The following is a 19,743-nucleotide window of genomic DNA, read 5'->3' as shown; positions in this document are numbered from 1 at the left end:
ATATGTCGGAGGGTAATGGTGGTTTATACAAACGATATGTAGCACATGGCGTTTGGTCCTGATAATACTGTCACTATTATCTATTTAACTGTATCATAGCTTTTATTATTAAAGGATACCAATTCTACATAAAAAAGATGAGATATAACATACTATATTAATGACAACGATCACCCATTATATGGTTTTTGTTTCTATATCCTGGAGGTAGTTTTATTTAGCATCATACTATATGGCCTTATGTATCTAGATTTAGATCTATTGTAAATCTCTGCTAGGAGAGCCCAAGGTTTCTACTGATTATGACAGATGAGGGAAAATACTGAGCCTAAGTTCCTTTCAGTCTGGCTTACTTCACTTAATATGATTTTTTCTAAGTCTTTCCATTACCTTACAAATGGGTCAATACTGTTCTCTCTGACAGCAGCATAGAATTCCATTGTGTATAAATACCACATCTTGTTGATCCTCTCATCAACTGAGGGACATCTAAGTTGGTTCCATATTTTTGCTATGGTAAATAGTGCTGCAATGAACATGGTTGTGCTTTAGTATGTCCTTGTTTCTGGACAATTGGGTAAATGCCAAGTAATGGAATTGCTGGGTAATCGGGGAGTTCTATATTTACTATTTTAAGGAACTGCCATACTGTTTTCCATAGTGGTTGGATGAGTTTGCATTCCCACCAACAGTGTAGTAATGATCCCTCCTGTCTACATCCCCTCCAGAATCTGTTGTTATTAGATTTCTTGATCCTGGCCATTATGACTGGGGTGAGGTGGAATTTTAGAGTTGTTTTAGTTTGCATTTCTTTTATGACAATTCTTTATGTGTCTATAGGCCATTCTTATTTCTTCTTCAGAGAATGCTCTCTTTAAGTCTTTGGCCCATCTTTTAATGGAATGGTTGTTTCTTTGGAGATTAGTTTTGGAGTGATTCAATTTTTTGAGCTGTTGATATATTTTAGATATGAGGCCTTTGTCCATTGTGTGGTTGGTGAAGGTCTTCTCCCACTGTATAGGCTTCCTAATTAATTTGCTAGCTATGTCCTTTGCCATACAGAAGCTCTGCAGTTTAATGCAGTCCCACTTATCCAGCCTTTCTCTGATTTGTTGTGATTCTTGGTCCTTATTAAGAAAGTTTCGACCTGTGCCAAGGAGGCCTAATGTATCTCCTATTCCTCTTGTAAAGTTTTCAGTTTATCAGCTTTTACTTTGAGGTCTTTCATCCATTTGGAGTTAATCCTAGTGCAGGGTGACAAAGAAGGATCCAACTTTAATTTTATGCAGGTTCTTAACCAGTTCTGACAACATTTGTTGAAGAGGTTCTTTCTTCCATTCTATTTTTTGGCTCCCTTATCAAACATTAGGTGACCATAGGTCTGTGGTTTAATATCTAGGTCCTCAGTTCTATTTCATTGGTCTTCAGGCCTGTTCTTGTGCCAGTACCAAGCTGTTTTGATAATTATAGCTCTATAATAGAGTCTAAAGTATGTGTTGTAATTCCTCCTGCACTGTTCTTTCTGCTAAGAAGTGTTTTTGCTATACATGGTTTTTATTATTCCATATGAAATTTTGGATTGCCTCTTCTATTTCTTTAAAGAATGACGTTGGGCTATTGATGGGTATTGCGTTGAATTTGTAGATAGCTGTTGGCAAGATTGTCATTTTTACGATATTGATTCTTCCAATCCAGGAGCATGGGAGGTTTTTCCATTTCCTCAGTTCTGCTTTAATTTCCTTTTTCAGGGTTCTAAAGTTTTCATCAAAAATGTCCTTTACATTCTTAGTTAAGTTAATTCCTAGGTACTTTATTTTCTTTGAGGCTATTGCAAAAGGAGTTGCTTTTCTGATTGTTGCCTCATTCCTCTCACTGTTGGCATAGAGGAAGGCAGTTGATTTTTGAGGGTGAATTTTATACCCCGCTTCCTTGCCAAAGTGTTGAATCAGCTCAAGTAGCTTGGGAGTGGAGTCTATAGGGTTCTTTAAGTACAGAATCAAGCCATCTGCAAAGAGGGAAAGTTTCACTTCCTCTTTCCCTATTTGGATCCCCTTTATGCTTGCTTCTTGCCTTATTGCTCAGGCTAGCAATTCTAATATTATGTTAAAGAGGATGGATTGGGTGGGCATCCTTGTCTCATTCCTGATTTTAGAGGGAATGGCTTTAGCTTTTCACCATTAAGTATAATAGTAGCTGTGGGTTTGTTATAGACTGCCTTTACTATACTGAGGAATGTTCCATTGATTCCTAGTTTCTCCAGAGCTTTTAGCATAAAGGGGTGTTGGACCTTGTCAAATGCCTTTTCTGCATCTATTGGGACAATCATGTGATTTTTGTCCTTGCTCCTGTTGATGTGCTGAATTATTTTAATTGATTTGTGTATGTTGAACCAGCTTTGCATTCCTGTGATGAATCCTGTTTGATCATAGTGTATTATTGTTTTGATGAGTGGTTGAAGACGGTTGGCAAGTATTTTGTTGAGCAGTTTTGCATCAATATTCATCAAAGAAATGTGCCTATAGTTCTCTTTCTTTGATGAATTTCTGTCTGGTTTTGGGATGAGGGTTATACTGGCTTCTTAGAATGAGTTTGGTAAGGCGCCTTCATTTTCAATTTCGTTGAAGAGCTTGAGGAGTATTGGTGTGAGCTCTGCTTTGAAGACCTTATAGAATTCAGCTGTGAATCTATATAGTCCGGGGCTTTCTTGGATGGAAGGTCTAGAGTCTGTCTGTGACTCTGTTGGGGGCCCCTTGGTGCTGTTTTGTTGGAGACTCCCAGCAGGAGGGTGCCCGGCTCAGAGTTCAGGTTTGGGTGGGACAGGTGCTGGCTCCCAGACTCCCATGCACCCCCACCCGCCGCTGGAAGGCAGGGTCTCAGTGCCCCTCAGTGTCCAGCTTCAGTGGCCTTGGAGAGGAGGCTATTGGGTGGGTGGGAGCAGGGACTCCCCGCCCTTTTGATGGGGTGCTGTGCCTTAGTGCCTGCCCACCTGACAGTCTCTGGTCAATGGCCTTGGGGAGGGAGCTGTTGGGGGAAGGGGCAAGACTCTGAACTCCCTGCCCCCCTGCACTTGCCAGCCTTTCTTAGGTGGGTGGGGGGGGGTCTGTGTTACATTCTGTAGCTTGCCACCAGCTCTGCCCCTCCAGTGGGTTTGGAGAACCCGCTGGACTTCTTACTCCTCAGCGTTTGGCTGTGAGCTGCTTCATGGCATTGGAGGGTCATTCACCTTGCCTCGCCTTGCCTCTGGTCTCTGCAGCTGCCTGTGCTGTCCGCTCAGGGTCTGTGTGGGTTTCCGCGTCTGGGTTCCACCGCTTGCTGGCCTGGTCTGTGCTGGTTCCCTTATCTGAATTCTGGCACTTGCTGGCCCCGTCTATGCTGGTTTCTGCATCTGGACTCTGAGGCTTGCTCGCTGTCGGGGCTTCCCAGGCCTGCGCCTAAGTGGCTTGGAGCCTGCAGCGAAACTTGTTACTTTTTGCTCTGTAAAATGAGTCACATTTGGGGTCAGAAGCCCTTGGCAGGCCCGCTGCCAGAGAAAAGAAGTCTCCACAGGGGAGGCGCCTCCTGAGAGATTTCAGGGTCCTGGGGACTCTTCCTCACTCTGAGTGCTTCCAGGCATGCCATCAAAATTTAGGGTTACTTCTCTGTCTTGTTTTGTTAGATGTTTTTTTTTCTTGTCAACTTTGTTCTCGAAACTGGTACCAGTCCTAAATACGGTTTATTGTTTTTTGTGTCTTTTTCACTTAGCATTTGAACATTCCAGGGGAATAAAAGCTTCAGCCCCACTGGGGTAGGTCTCGAGACTGGTATGGCTTCTCCCACTCAGCTGCAACTGAGGCAGGCAAGGCAGCTGCAGGCCTAGTCTAGTTACCTTTTTCCTAACAACCTGGCTGAAATGACATTATGGAGACAATTGGTGGCAGGACACAGGCATCAGTCTTGGTTCCCCCAGGTTTGAATTTGGTCTTGTAAGCTGATATATGAATTTGCCTAGTCAAAACTGGGAAAATGACTAGAGTTATGCTCTAGGTGGGCTAAATTTGGCACTGAAGACTCCCCACCAAATAATAATTTCAACTAAGATGCCTTGTAAAAAGTTTGTTTTGAAGTTGGCTCTCACCTGCAAGAGTAAAATTGGCAAAAATCTCTTGACACAAGCTTCTGGAAAATAAATGGCCGATATTAATTTTGTGCACTTTAAGATTTTTGAGTATAAATGTATGTAAATGGGTATGAGTAAACATGTTCAAGGTTAAATTTTCAGCATACTGTATAAAATAATGGGTGAATTTATATTTTAAAGACAAAGGCAATTGGGTAAATCTGTCTAAACTTCAAGAAAATAATTAGGATTAAATGTTTCCAATAGTCTCATTATTGCATTGTTTTAAAGAGAAAGTGCTTAAAAGGATTTTTCTAAAAAGTCTGAAATCTGCATTAAAAATCTAGTATTGTAATGCCTAGAGCTGTTTACATTGTAAAAATTGTATCCTGTTTAGTACAGAGGCATTAGGGAATTTGCAATTTATTTCCTTGAGTTAAAATTTGGAGATAAGTATCAGAAATTTAAATGTAAATTTGTTTATCAATGCTAGAAACTTTGCCTGTCTATTAAAACTGTTTAGGTAATCAAATACCAAGAAAAAGGAGCGGGAAAACTTAGGATAGTCCTGTGTGGCCATCTTTAGGAGTGAAAGGTGAATTGACAAAAGTACACCTCTGGGTTCCCATGGTGGAAAAGGCCCTAAGGGAGGGTCCAGGCATGGTGAAAGAAGTAAGCTGGCACAAAGGCTGTTCATCTAAATCTGATCAGATGGACAGAGTGGATCACGTTCATCCTGTCTTTTTTCTTGCAGACTGACACTGAAAATCTGATGGTAAAATATGGATGATATGATTAGTATTTCTTAAACTTCCCCCTAAAATGTATTAAATTGGGGAAAAGAATTTAAAAAATGTTTAAAGGTTTATCTCCTTTTCTTTGGTTTCATGCTACTTTGCAATTAAATGTATTTTAGACAAAGAAGGAAACTTAATCTGGACATTTGGTGCAGGGATGATTGCAATCCTTACATTAAGGAAAAACCTGTAATTTGAGTTTAAAGTGTTATTGGAGTTCTAAGCAGTAACCTAAACAGGAAAAAAATGCCTCTTCTAAAAGGAGGACTGCAGGCAAAGGGAGTGTCTTGAGCCCATAAGTGTTCTTCAGATGCAATTAAAAGCTAAATTGTTAAGTATTTAAGCAAATTTCAGTAAAAGTTTTAAAGAAAATTAAAAATGGGTTTCTAAACAAGATTTGGAAGTAAAGTTGTCCTAAATATTTGTTTCAAGAAAGAGAAAATAGGAAAATTATGACTATCAAAATGATTACTTAATTGCTATTGCAGTTTGCTCTTGTAAGTTTCTTTATAGCAATTTCGAGCTGGCCAATGGAGGACAACAGATTCTTATTCAGATGTATTTTGGCCCTTACCAAGTTCCAGGTAAGATCATGCTTAGAGACTATTTCTGTGTTGACAACCTTGGTGCTTTAATTGGAGTAAAGTGACCTTTTATAGGGCTCATTGATCTGAAAGCTGCAATTCTTAGCTAGCCCAGGGAAAGCAAAGTCCCTGTGAGACTGTAGTGTCTAATCTAGCAGCCGAGTGCTAGTGAGGCAGAGTTGCTTTGGTGCACAAAGTGGCAGAGGGCTAGCCTTGAGCTGGAGAGCTGAGCGACAGTTCACAGGCCCTGAGTTCAAGCTCAGCAATCAATCAGGTGGACATTTATCCCTGTGAAAGAGACACTCCTGGGAAAAAAGAAATGAAGCATCCAGATGCAGTAAGCCACTTCTTGGATGGCAGAGATTTTGTCAGATCCTAGAGTCACTTGTGCTTGGCCATTCAAAATTAATCAGAGCTGGGAGGTCATAGAATAGTTTGTAAGCAAGCCTTACTACTGTCTATGTCAATTTATTCCACAACTGGGCAGAAACTTGTCAGTCATCTGTAATAGTGGGTAGTTTACAATCCTGAACCCCTGTGTTTGCTCAAAGCCCAAACTGAGCAAATTTTGAGTTGACATGAGCCACAAATTCTGGAAAGAAGTTTGTGAACCCAAGGCTGTGTCCCTATTGATCTGTAAACAGATCTATATAAGCAACATAGTTAGGGTCACAGAAACTAAGATTCCCCAGACAATCAAGAAAATGCCTTTGCAAATGAGTTCTAAGTAAGCTACACTGTTGTAGTCAAAGAAAAAGTTTGAGCAGTTGTTAAGTGTTGATATGTAATCCTGGCAACCCCTTGGTAAAATAGGCTAAGCGTTTTAGGGTCCCTGACAAAGTATAGAGACAACATTACTGAGTCAACTTGAAGAAGTTATAGAAGATGGATCTTCACCCATCAGCCCCCTACCCCTTTTAGGATAAAGGGACCAAAGTCATTTTTGGAAAATGAGACAGGATAAATTAGAGGCATGGGAAACAGTAGTAATAGATGTGCAAGTGTGGAAACTGCACTTGTGTAAAATGTTTACAGGTTCAAGTCTTCTATACCTGTCTAGAAAATCCTAACCTCATTAAAAAAAATATGGTTACTTGTTGGGAGCCAGAGTGGAATCAAACTGTACTTTGATTTGCATCAGATAATTGCTTGATTGTCTTATTGTTTTTTGGCCTTCTCCTGTTCAATTGATCTGAGATTTACCATATGAATGTAACCCCCAACAGTTCCCTGATTAACCAACTGGATGTAACACCTGGCAGTACCCTGGTCTCAAGAAGGGATATAAGCTTTGAGTTGATAATAAACAGGGCTGCAGTTTTTGCCTGGGCTGCAGACCTCCCGGACCCGATGTGTTTGTCTCTCTTCTATTTTTTCCAGTCCCTGCCCCCTATTTCAGGAACCCCAATTTGCTGCCGGTAGGCCCCGGCACTTACTAAAAGTTGTCACCCTGGTATTCCCTTGGAATCCCAGCCCTATACTGTCTTGAAAATCAGTGGGATGCCAGCAAGCAAAAACAAGTGCACTCAGGAAAAGCAACCAGGAAATCATAAAAGAAGCTACCAAAGTCAGGCCTTGGATTAAGCTTCTCTAATTGGTCTGTGCAGAAATTTGCAGGCCACCCAGCAGTAGGTGTGAAGTTCCTTTGGAGCTGCTGAGAGACACGTCTGCTGCTACACATTTGCCTGATTCCACCACCCGCAGCTGCTTCCTGAGAGGACTGGAAACCCTTGGTGGTGGGACATTCTATCTGTGCTAAGTTCAAAGTGCCTAACAAAGTCATGGGAGAGAAAAGTTCAGGCAGAAAATCAGCTCTCTTACAGAGAAATCAATAGTATGATTCCATGTGAGTGAAAAAATGAAATAAGGAGACTGCGCCTAAGTAACTTTTTGCAGTCATCATGGTGACTGGCTGGGTGAAGGGAATTTTCCATCCAGTGCTAAACAGACTAGAGGTGAGGGGTGCTAAATGTAAATGAGAGTTATAGTCAAGTGAAAAAGAGAGAGAAAAGTTAGTAAAGGTTTTGGGACAGGAGTTAGGAAAAAGAAAAATGGTTTATTATGAATAAAAAAGGATCTGAAAGGAATTGTCTTAAATGTTTGCTCAAAAGGGAGAAAAAATTATAGAACGTTCATGTAAGTCATAAAAGGTTTGAGTATGTAGCCAATGGTATGAGTATGTTTTGAGTAAAGTTTCTGTGCAGTTAATGCATACTAAAAATAGAGTCAGAATTGATACACTGATGTGAGGGGCTGCTATGCTTGGATGTATATTTCCTAGATGTGAGGGTTTTCTTGGGTGTAGAACTGGGAGGCACGCTATCTGCTCTTCCAAACCAAAGAATGCTGTCTGCCCAGCATTCTGTCCAGCTGTCTGATAACTATTGTTAACCCTCCACCCCCAGGCAGCCCCAGGAGGAATACTTGGGGAAGCTGAACTAGCTGACAGTGTTAACCATGATTCAATCCAGTCCTTACAGGCCTTACACGTTGATTTGGGGACATGTTCATCATCTGGTTTCGAACATCCTGGCATTCAAGTGAACTTCACCGTAACACTCAGCATTCCAACCACTGTGAAGGTAACGGGAAATAGCTATTGGATTCACCATTTCTAGGTGGAGACAGCGTGTGAGGACTTTGGACTTTCAGATTCCCAGAGAAACGGAGTTTGACATTATTGGGTCCCAAAAAGGAGGTTTGTACGTCGCCCTAAAAAATGTGACTCTTGGACAGACCACGCTGGAGTAATAAAAGAAAGCCTGGCAGCTGTAATAAGGAGACTTAAGTAAGAGAGAGCAACAGGGGTGGCAAGGATGGTTTAAATCTTGGTTTAATGTCTCCATGTGGTTGACAACATTAATTTCAACTCCATTGGGACCTTTAATGTCCTTACTAATCATAGTGACCATTATGCCCTGTATGTTAAACAGATTGGTGACTTTTGTAAAAGAGAGAATCAATACAGTTCAGGTAATGGTTCTTAGATCACAATACCAATCAGTAAAAGTGGGATCAGTAATGAGTCATGATTGATTCATTTATGTATCAGTGAAAGGGAAGAATGTGAGGCCTAAATTAATTTTGGAGTCCGATGAACTTCAGTAAGAATTATTTCTAAGGGGTATCCATTTTGTAAAGTTCTGAGAAATCCCCTAACTGCCTCTTCTCAGGACAACTATAAGATGCTCCACCAGACGTTTACTCAGAGAGCAAGCAAGGACATTGAAAAGTAATCTCTAGGAGAGCAGCTATGTCCCACAGCTAGTAAGGACACCTAAAAATAAATTTCTGTGGGAAACCATAACATAAGAAATTGTGGAATGTCTCTATGTAAAAGTTAACTAAAATATGAGGCTATGAGAATGAAAACTGAAACTTGTTTATTCTGTACTATAAAAGCTGTGCTAATTCTGCACTCAGGGTCTTGAAGCATCACTGGTTTCTAAGGCGAGGAGGACCAAGCTCAAGCCTGCTAATAAATGGTTCTTTGTTGCTTGCATTGGTCATGGACTCTGGTGGTCTTTCGGGGGATTGTGAACTTTGGGAACAACAGTCACATTCTAAAGATTCCTCAGAGAATAATCCCTGCTGTGTGCAATTTTATTCAGCAGTGGCATGGCCAATGCCACCAACGTTAGAACATGAAATGGTCAGGCCTAGGGTAGTACAGTAACTGTAAGTAGATTTGCAGAGTGTGGGAAATGGAGCTGCTAATCCACGTGTGTGAGCAGTGTACTATCTGTGCTTGTTCAATATGTTGAGGAAGATGTCAGAAAAGGAACTGTTGCAATGGTATGCTAGCGTGTATGTGAAAATTTCAACTTATCCCTTCCCCTGTATTTCATATATATTTTGTTTAGCTCTGCTGTGTTCTGTCCTGTTTATTTTTTACATAGACCTGATGGTAAAAAGCTTGTAATTTTGGGGCTGGGAGTTTGGCCTAGTGGTTAAAGTGCTTGCCTAGAATGCACGAAGACCCAGGTTCGATTCCTCGGTACCACATACATAGAAAAAAGCCAGAAGTGGTGCTGTGGCTGAAGTGGTAGAGCTCTAGCCTTGAGAAAGTCCAAGGACAGTGCATAGGCCCTGAGCCCAAGCCCAGGACTGGCAAAAAAAAGCTTGTAAGTTTATGACAAAAAGTAGTCAGTAAATGATTAACATACTGTATCCTGTGTGTTAAAAGTCATAGGAAGTCCATCTTCTGAAAAGGACTTTAGAAGAAAGAGTGTAACATGGGCAAGTGACTGTGGACCTGTACCAGTGTGATACTGGAGAGGGCTTGGGAGAGATGAAAGGCTGTGGGCTCCACAGAGGCTCCTGCTTAGAAGACATGTTCAAACAGAGCCATTGTTACAGTGCTCTTCAGCACTACTGTGCACAGAGTGTAGAGAGTGGACAACTGAATCCTGGTTTTTATTCCTGCATGTCTACATGTTTAGAAATTCACACCTTCAGTTAGAGGCAGTGGGCCAGCAGTTTTGCCTAGTGGTAGAGTGCCTTCCTGGCATGCCCAAAGACCGGAGTTTGATTCCTCGATACCACATACATAAAAAAAGCTGGAAGTGGTGCTGTGGCTCAAGTGGTAGAGCTCTGACCATGAGACAGAACAAGCACAGTATTCAGGACCTGAATTTAAGCCCAAGACCGGCAAAAAAGTAGAGGCAGTGAGGACTGGGATCATAGCCTAGTGGTGAGAGTGCTTGGCTAACATGTAGAAAGCCTTGGGTTCCACTTCTCGGTACCATACATTGAGAAAAAGCTGGAAGTGGCAATGTGGCTCAAGGGGCAGAGAAAAGTCATCACAGGGCATTGACCAGGGTTTGAGGTCAAGCCCCGAGCTGGCAAACAAAAGTAGTGCACTGAATAATTTGCTTTATAGGAATTGTTTGTTAACATTCATAATGAAATTTAGTCTTTTGGATGTAGACTGATGAAACCATGTCTCTGAGCAGTATAAGTCGTATTTGTAGTGGCTCAGAGAGGGAAGAGTACTGTGCCTTTTGTTTCCTTTTGTTCTGAATGTAGTAAATATGAAGGATATATAAGTCTGGAATGACAACATCTAGTCTTTGAAAGAGATTGCTAGTGTTCAACGTAGAGGTGGTACTCTCCTCTATCCCCTGTGTATATTACCTTTACAGTAGCAATGAATAAAAAAGTTTCAAAATGTATGAAAGGAAAATTATGCTGTTACACTTGAATAAGATTTAACAATAACAATGTCAAACGATTACTAGCATGAAATATTAATGATACAAAAATCCATATTTTCAACCTCCTTTAGGAGAAAAAAAAGTGTAATTATCCTAGATATACAGAGGGTTTTGATATATTTTTTCAAACCTAATAAACAGCGCTCAGTTTTATAAAAGTTGCCTCTCTTTGTACACAAGAGATGAGTGAATAGTGAGATTCTGCCTAGATGATAGTTTCCATGACACACAGCTAGAACACTGCTTCTCTCACGAGGTGAGAGCTTTTGTGAACATTACCCTGCTAGCTAGCACATGCCCCAAATATACTTTCTATCTTCACAAAACAAAGGTGCTTACAAAATGCACTTTGAGAGTTGTAGAATGAGAAAGATACCTCACGAGTATGAGTTAGGGTTTTGGAAGTCATGTACAAGGAGACACTTCCCACAACCCTCGGGTAAGTTTGAATCAAGAATATGGGATTGGGATTTTAAAATATTGCTACTTACATCACATTGTGTAGATGAGGTGAGAGTGTTGCTTCAATCCTGGGTTATACAATTGATTTCTTCATTTCTTGCAGCTTTATGGTAGTGTAATTACCATAGTGTGGCAATCCAAAAAATTATAGGATGCAGGTCAGTGATTTTACAATTTTATTTATGCAATGTTAATAGCATCATCTTTTGGCAGTTAGTATTCTATTCCCATAATTATTCCTCCACCCAGGGTAATTATAATTGTATTTTGGTCTCGCTATATTTGTCCATCATATTTCATATCACTGGTGTCATCTAACATATGACCTTATGGCTGGCATCACTGACTTAGCCTAATGAGGTCAAGGTGGTTCTGTGTCACGACTGTAATCCTTGTCATCACCAAAGATATTCCACTCGATGGAATTGTGTTTCTCCATTTGAAACACAGCTTCACTTCTAACTTTTTGCTGGTGAAGTAGAGATAAGAGTCCCATGGAGTTCCCTGGCCCGAGGGTTTCAGTCCATGATCCTCACATCTCAGCCTCCCGAGGAGCCAAGAGTCTCGGCTTACCAGCCCCTGACCAGCACTATGCCAGCCTTGTTCCTAGGACCCTGGTATATTAATATTGTGGTAATTCCCTGTCAATATTGTGGGTATTCCAACATTTCTCCTTGTAGTTTGTTTGTCTCTTCTTTCTTCCTTCGTAAGAATTTTAGGACAACATTTTCTGTTTCCATTTAGAATACTATTGGAATGTAATGAGGACTGCACAGAATTTGTACATTTATTTCAGTAATACACACCTTTTCATATTAACTCTGCTCCTCTATGATGGAGGGTTGTCTTCTCACCTTCAGGGTCTTAGTTATTTTGGTATGTTATAGTTCTCCCTACAGAGATCATTAAATGGCTGGTGGAGTTTGATCTTGGATTTACTAGAGTAGGAACAATCTTTTGGTCTCATTCTCAGCATGTTTGTGGTTGGTATTTATAAAATGAAAAATACTGATCTACAATCCTACATCTTCCAAAATTGCTGATCACATTAGCAACGTTTCTGCTGGTGCTTTGGGGCAATATGACCTCCCAACAGTGACGATGTGATGTCTATCATTGCTGTGCACCTTCTCCTTTGTCTCACCTTCTTCTTCTAAGAACTAGAACACAACATTGAGCAAGCATGAAGAAATGTACATCCTTTCTTGTTTAAGGAAAGCATCTAAGCTTTTCACCTTTTAGTCCTATGTTGTGTGTAGAAGTTTCACACAAACATTTTAGTACACCGAGGATGTGTCTTCCACTGTTCCAGCGGCTCACACCCCATGTCATCTGTTTGGACTTCAGCCTGAACTGGCCTTGGGGCCATCACCAAGTATAGACAAGTCCCCTGGAGAAGGATGTGATTTAATTGCTCCTTTAGGGTCCACTTAGAGCCGTCGCTGTGAAAAATTCCCAAGAGTCTCCCACAGAGAAGGACAACTTTGTCTAAAGAAGAGTAAAAAGTCTCTTGGCATTGGCTTCAGTGTCACAAATTCCATTCCCATTCTCCTGGTATTTTCAACATTAACTTTCGTTGACAGTGAGAGCAAACCATATATACTTATGATAACCCCAGAAAGGGGAAATTTTTTGGCCATTCGTGGGCTTCAGCTCAGGGACTGAGCTGTGTCCTTGGTGTTTCTCAAGATAAATGCTCTACCACTTGAGCCTCAGCACCACTTTGGGCTTTTTTCTGTTCGTGGTACTAAGGAATCGAACCCTGGTGTTTTTGCATGTGAGATAAGAACTCTATCGCTAGGCACAACTCCCAGCCCAAGAGAAATTTTTTTTGCAAGATTAATATGAAGATTTTGAGGATGATACATTTCAATGTGTTACATGAGATGAGAAAAATCTGCTCACAACACTATCTACTAGATTTATGTCCAAAAACCTATTAAGTTTTTCTAACCTAGAGCCAGTAACATTAGAATTCTTCTTCCTAGGTTGTTGTGGCTGGTTAGGTAAAAGAAAACCAGAACAAATGGTGTGTCTAAATGAGCTTAGAGTTGTTTTGTATCATCTTACAAGTATTAAAGTAACCATAATATTTTTTTGTTGATACCTAATTTCTTGGGTGTTCTTGGACATGAAGAAAGGAAACTGAGAAATGACACAGCAGAGAAATATGGAATCCCAAAGCTGACTACACTGTAATGTTCTCACATATGTACTATTTGTTTACGGTAAGTTATGAATTATTTGTGATCTTTCAATAAAAAGTTTGCACAAAGTAGTTATTACAATATCTTTCAACTTGAAAGATGAACATTATACTTGTCCTGTTATTTAGCTTCCTATTCTTGAGATGCCTTTATAGTAGGAAGAAGAAATATATACAACGGAAAGGCATTAAATTAAGAATATGGAGTCTGTGAAATGTGTTAAATCCTTTAATGAAAAGCAAGTATTAATTAAAGCAATGAAACAATTAAGTGCTCAGGTCCTTATTATTAATTATCTTCTTTTGTCGGTCCTGGGCTTGAGCTCAGGGCCTGAGCACTGTCCTTGGGTTTTCTCAAGGCTGAGCTCTACCACTTGAGCCTCAGCACCACTTCTGGCTTTTTTCTATGTTTGTGTTATCAAAGAGTCAAACCCCAGTCTTCATGCATGCTAGGCAAGCACTCTACCACAAGGCTAAACTCCCAGCCACTAATTAAGTATATTTAAGCAGGAATAATATTCTATTTGTGAAATATGAAAAAGAAATTGAACTAATGTAAAGTATGATTCCATGTGAAATCTCCATCTTTTTGGTAAAAACTCAGTGATGAGAACTGGAAAATTTCTAACCTCATTTTTTAAAGTTATTGCTAAGGTTGATGTACATTTACACAGCTCAGGTTATGAGAACATTTCTTTTCAGACAATGTCATCCGCACCTACATGTCTCTCAAAATGAAACCAGAACCTTCTAATGTCAGGGATTTTGATGGCACCTATTGCTGTTTTCCTAAAGTGATGGGAAGCACCCACCATGCACTCTTTCTGTCATGCAAGTGGATCTCTGGAAGTTTGATAAGAGTGAAGAGAACCTTGTCTGAAAACCCCGTGGCTAGCCTCTGGGTATGGGGAGTGTATTCTGTGTTGTGTGCCTGTACCATGATTTTAAGCTTGGTCATTGCTATCTGCAATGTTGTTCTTTCCATTCATGTCTCAGGTAGTTATCCTGTGAGCTTGATGAGAATTCATGCCAATGCCCAAAAGCCTCAGTGTAGAAAGGTCTTTGTTCCTCTCAGCAGAGCAAATGATGGGCTGAGGTTTAAAAGCGGTTTCATGGTCATTGTCATGACATCTGTTTGTAGTCTTGAATCTTGATGGACCTTATCCGACCTCTCTGGAAATCACAGCAAAGATTTTTTTCAAAAAATTTTATATAATTAATAGAAAGGTTGCACTATATTCGCCTGATAGAAGGTGCATTACTGAACAATCATTGCTACCACTTCTGATGGTTTTGTCCTCATTTCCCTCCTCTATCCCTCTCCTCATCTTGTTTTCCCCCTTCCATAGCCTGTTTCAAATAAATAAATAAACATATATACAATATATCAGATAACAAGATAAGATACTGGAACAACATGAGATAATCGAGGGACAACAAAAGAGATGAGAAAGAACATAGTACATTGAGAACAACATTCACACATTATCTGGCTCTTGTTACTATATCTTGGAGGTTCTTATCAATTATAACTTTATCTGAGGATGATGAATCCACATATCTCCCCATCTTTAGTAGCTAGGATTACCAGCGTGACTCATGGGGTTATGTTAACCAAGGTGAGTTAATTAACTCAGCCGGATTGCTATATCTGAATAGAGCATGACAATCTTTTGTAGACAATTGTCCATCTGTGGTCCGAGCGCTGCTACACGTGAATAAGATTTTAAGAATAATAATGTCAAATGTTTAGTAGCATGAAGTAGTAGGAAGAAGAAATATATAAAATGGAAAGGCATCGAATTAAGAATATGGAGTCTGTGAAAACTGTTAACTCCATTAACAACAAATAAATATTAATTAAAGCAATGAAACAAATGCTCAAGGTTATTATTAATTAAGTATCTTTGAGCTGGAATAATATTCTATTTGTGAAATGTGAAAAAGAAATTGGACTAATGTAAAATTGGATTCCATAAGAAATGTCCATCTATTTTGGAAAATAACTGTAATGAGAACCAGAAATTTTTTTCCATCATTTTTTAATGTTATCAGTAAGGTTGAGGTATAGTTACATAAGTCACACAATGAAAACATTTCTTTTTAGACAATGTCATCCGCACCTGCACATCTCTCAAAATTAATACAGAACCTTCTAATGTCAGGGATTTTTGATGAGAAACATCCACCATGCACTCTCTCTGTCCTGGAAGTGGACCACTGGAAGTTTGAAAAAGAGTGAAGAGAACCTTGGCTGAACACCCCATGCCTGGCCTCTGTGTGCAGGGAGGGTATTCTGAGTTGTGTGCCTGTATTATGACTTTAAGCTTGGTCATTGCTATCTGCAATCTTGTTCTTTCCACTCATGTCTCTGGTAGTTATCTTGTGAGCTTGATGAGAATTCAGGCTAATGCCCAAGAAACTTCAGTGTAGAAAGGTCTTTGTTCTCTCAGCAGAGCACATGATGGGCTGAGGATTAAAAGGGGTTTCATGGTCATTGTCATGAAATCTGTTTGTAGTCCTGACTCTTTGGACTTTATCCAGATGCTGTGTAAATCACAGCAAATGCACTTTTTTCTGAGGGTCGTTTGTTTTCTGAATGCACTTATGTGTGGAAACTTACAGAGCTCAACATCTGTGCTCACTCTTTGATTCCAGTGGAGGTTTATTTGTTGGTGCTAACCAGATTCTAGAGCTGAGTTCAGAGAAAGGCGGTGTGAGTTCCCTGGGTGGTATATGCCACCGTACCCAGTGGAGGCATTGGCAATCTTCTCCTTTGTGAGTGGAAGAGGAGGGGTTTGTCTTCTGCAGGCCAGGCTGCTGCAGTGTCCCTCTGGTTGTCATGATCCTACTAGGGAATGGATAGTCCTGGTTGTGGCAATCCCTGGCCACACACAGAAACCTTGCCCTGGGTGTCAGTGAGGTAAAGCCACTTCTTCTTTCCCAGCCCGAGTCAGTTTTACTACCCAGCTTTTCAGTCTGCCCTTGTGATTAGCTGGAATGACCTCACAGCTTGTGGTTAACAAGCAAATAAGGGTGCTGTTTTGTCCTCAGTTCCCAAACTGAACAGATCCATTTTTTAGTCTTTCTTTTTTTGTTTGTGTTACTTATGTCATATTCATAAAGCAATTCTGTCTTTCTCCTGTTGTCTCTCTACCTGTCTCAGTCTCTTTCTCTCAATAGTGGTAGTGAATGCCAAATATAGGCTTTGTTCTGAATGGCTCTTTTCTCTCACAGGTAGCACTCTATCAATTCAACTACATCTTTAGTAAGGCATTGTGTTTGAGGCATTAATAAGAAATAGTGTTCCCAGACTTGCATGCAGGTTTAGCATCGAACTTGAATCCACTAGGTAACTAGGATTACAGGCGTTACTCATGTGGTTGTTTTAACCAAGCCATGTGAATTGTACAGTATATTGAATGCAGTATTCCTATATCTGAGTAAAGTATGACAATCTTTTTTCATATATTTTTATTGCAATTAATGGAAATGTTACATTTTATTCACCAGATAGAAGGTGCATTTCTTCACAGACATTGATACCCTTTCTCATGTCTTGGTCCCGATTTTCCTCCCTCAACCCCACTCCTCATCTTGTTTTTCTCCCTTCCCTATCCTATTTCAAATAACCAAATAAACATATATACAATATATCAGATAACAAGGTGAAATACTGTAACCATATGAGATAACCAAGGGACAGCAGAAGAGATAAGAAATAACATAGTACATTAAAGACAACAATGACTGATTATATGGCTTTTGTTTCTAAATCCTGGACATCCTTTCATTTCATGACAATCTTTTCTAGGCAATTGTCCATCTGTCTTCCTAGCCCTGAACCACATATAGCCTTGGGTAGAGTAGAGATTCTTCTACTAGTTCTGACAGTCCTGTTAGCCCCAAGACCATGAGCAACCAGACCACAGTCACAGTGTTCATTCTGCAGGGCTTCTCAGAGCACCCCGAATACAGGATGCTTCTTTTCTGCTGTTTTCTGTCCCTGTACTGTGTCGCCCTCACTGGAAATATCCTCATTATCATAGCCATCAGCTTCAATCCTGGCCTCCACATGCCTATGTACTTCTTCCTCTTCAATTTGGCCTCAATAGACATCATGTGCACCTCATCTGTCATGCCCAAGGCCCTGGAGGGTCTCCTTTCACAAAAGAACTCCATCTCCTTTGGAGGCTGCATGGCCCAACTCTACTTTCTCACATGGTCTACTTCCTCAGAGCTGCTGCTGCTCACCGTCATGGCCTATGACCGCTATGTGGCCATCTGCCACCCCCTGCATTACAACACCATGATGAGCAAGGCACTCTGCAGTGTGCTTGCTGCTGGAGTGTGGACTCTCTGTGCCTTCAACTCAGCCATCAATACAGGTTTGATGGTGCGATTGACCTTCTGTGGGCCCAATGTCATTGCCCATTTCTTCTGTGAGATCCCTCCTCTGCTCCACCTCTCCTGCAGCTCCACCTATGTGAACAATGTCATGACCACCCTGGCTGATGCTTTTTATGGAGGGTTTGACTTCCTGATGACCATTGTGTCCTATGGCTTCATCATCTCCAGCATCCTGAAGATGAGGACATCAGCGGGGAAGCAGAAAGCCTTCTCCACCTGCTCCTCCCACCTCATCGTGGTGTGCATGTACCACATGGCTGTGTTCTATGCCTACATCAGTCCCGTGTCCAGCTACAGTGCAGAGAAGAGCAAGGTGGCTGGTGTGCTGTACTCCATGGTGAGCCCCACCCTCAACCCCCTCATCTACACTCTGAGGAACAAGGAGGTCAAAGCCGCCCTCAGGAGGGTTTTCCTGTGTTTCAGAAATTAACTGTTCTTGGCATGGGTGACAATGTTGGAAGTGGAGTCACTGATCAGCATTAATTTTACTCATACGCTTCTTTGTAGAATGGAAATTCTTTTGTATACCTTCTAACTGATGGTAAAATATTTGAAATAATGAATTAACATGTTTCCAGAATAATTTTTCTTGGAAATCTCAATTTTTCCTGGGGATTGGCCATATTGTCATTGTCATGATGTTATCTGGGCTGAAATTAAATAAGCTTGCCTCTTCCATCTAAGTAGAACATCTGCCTGCACATCTTCCCAGTTTTGGACATCAGAGACTGGTTGTGGGAAGATTGATGTTGATGTCAGACTCCAGGACTCTGAGAAAGACCATCTGATCTTTGATAAGTGACACTGAACTTGGTTTTTTGGAAGTATGATTCTCTCTATGTGTATGTGCATGTGTCTGTGGGTGTATGTTGGAAGTGGTAAGTGAGAGAGGCAATATTTTATGGCTTTTGTCTGATAAAGTTCTATTTTTTCTCTTTTAATGGAACACATTCTAAATGCACATTTGGAAACCACATAAAGAATTTATATGTGTGGTTGGAAAGCATTTTGTTGGGGGTTTGGGGGAATCATAGTTATGGAAGACAATAATGTGTAGTTTTCATAGCTCAGGGTCAGGGTCTTCAGTTCAGTCCTGTAGTCCTAGCCACTTCATAGAGCGGTACACAAGGAAGGAGCACAGTGTTTTAAGCCTTCCCATGTTAAAATTATTTAGACTCTTATCTCCGGTGAACCACCAAAAAAGCCAAATCTTAAGTGATGGAGCTCCAGCTTGTAGCAAAAAAACTCAGGGACATTGCCCATACCCTGAGTTCAAGTCCCAGGTTTGTTACACACACACACACACACACACACACACACACACACACACACACAGAGAGAGAGAGAGACAGAGAGAGAGAGAGAGAGAGAGAGAGAGAGAGAGAGAGAGAGAGAGAGAGAGAGAGAGAGAGATAGGGAGAGAGAAATAGTTTACACACACACACACACACATACACACAGAAATATTTTTTTGGTGACCTGAATTATTCTGGGGAGGCAATGCTGTTCTTTCATTGTTCATGAACAAAGGCTGGCATATAAATCACCTGTAATAAAAGACTTCAGTCTATGATTTATGCTGTTGACAAATAGCACTGGAGCCCGACTCCACCATGGGACCCCAGGTAGAGGGTGAGATTGGGGAGGCTCAGAGACTGGCTTTCAGCCATTTTCCAGCAACCCCCTGCAATGACTTGAAGACAGTGGACCTAGGCCCCCACCTTGCTGTGTCTAGGCTGTGGCCCCCAACTGGCATGGCATCTTTCGGTGGTGGTATAGGTGAATTCAGTCAGTGAGATAAAGAGAAACCACATTTTGAGAGGTCAGATTGGGAATCTTCATTAGAAAGTTGGTATCTGCAAGTGAACTATTGTCCCTAAGACCTGTAGCTCTGTACATACACTGATAGAAACCAGAGTCAAGGGGGTGGGAATTTGGCCTAGTGGTAGAGTGCTTGCCTGGCATGTACGAA

At 40.8% G+C, this 19,743-nt stretch overlaps 1 protein-coding gene across 1 annotated transcript; it reads left to right on the top strand.

Annotated features, from left to right (window-relative positions):
- Positions 1-16,027: 16,027 nt before the first annotated feature.
- On the top strand, positions 16,028-18,201 carry LOC150054449 (olfactory receptor 13A1-like). The gene is made up of 2 exons (XM_090347029.1): positions 16,028-16,038; positions 17,247-18,201. Exon 2 carries the CDS (start codon positions 17,275-17,277, stop codon positions 18,199-18,201), a length of 927 nt encoding a protein of 308 aa, XP_090203155.1. The 5' UTR covers positions 16,028-16,038; positions 17,247-17,274.
- The last annotated feature ends 1,542 nt before the right edge of the window (positions 18,202-19,743 follow it).

The sequence above is a fragment of the Megascapheus bottae genome, chromosome 15, assembly GCF_031878675.1.
Source record: "Megascapheus bottae isolate mThoBot1 chromosome 15, mThoBot2.hap1, whole genome shotgun sequence".
Lineage (NCBI taxonomy): Eukaryota > Metazoa > Chordata > Mammalia > Rodentia > Geomyidae > Megascapheus > Megascapheus bottae.
This window is presented reverse-complemented; position numbering and strand designations above follow the sequence as displayed.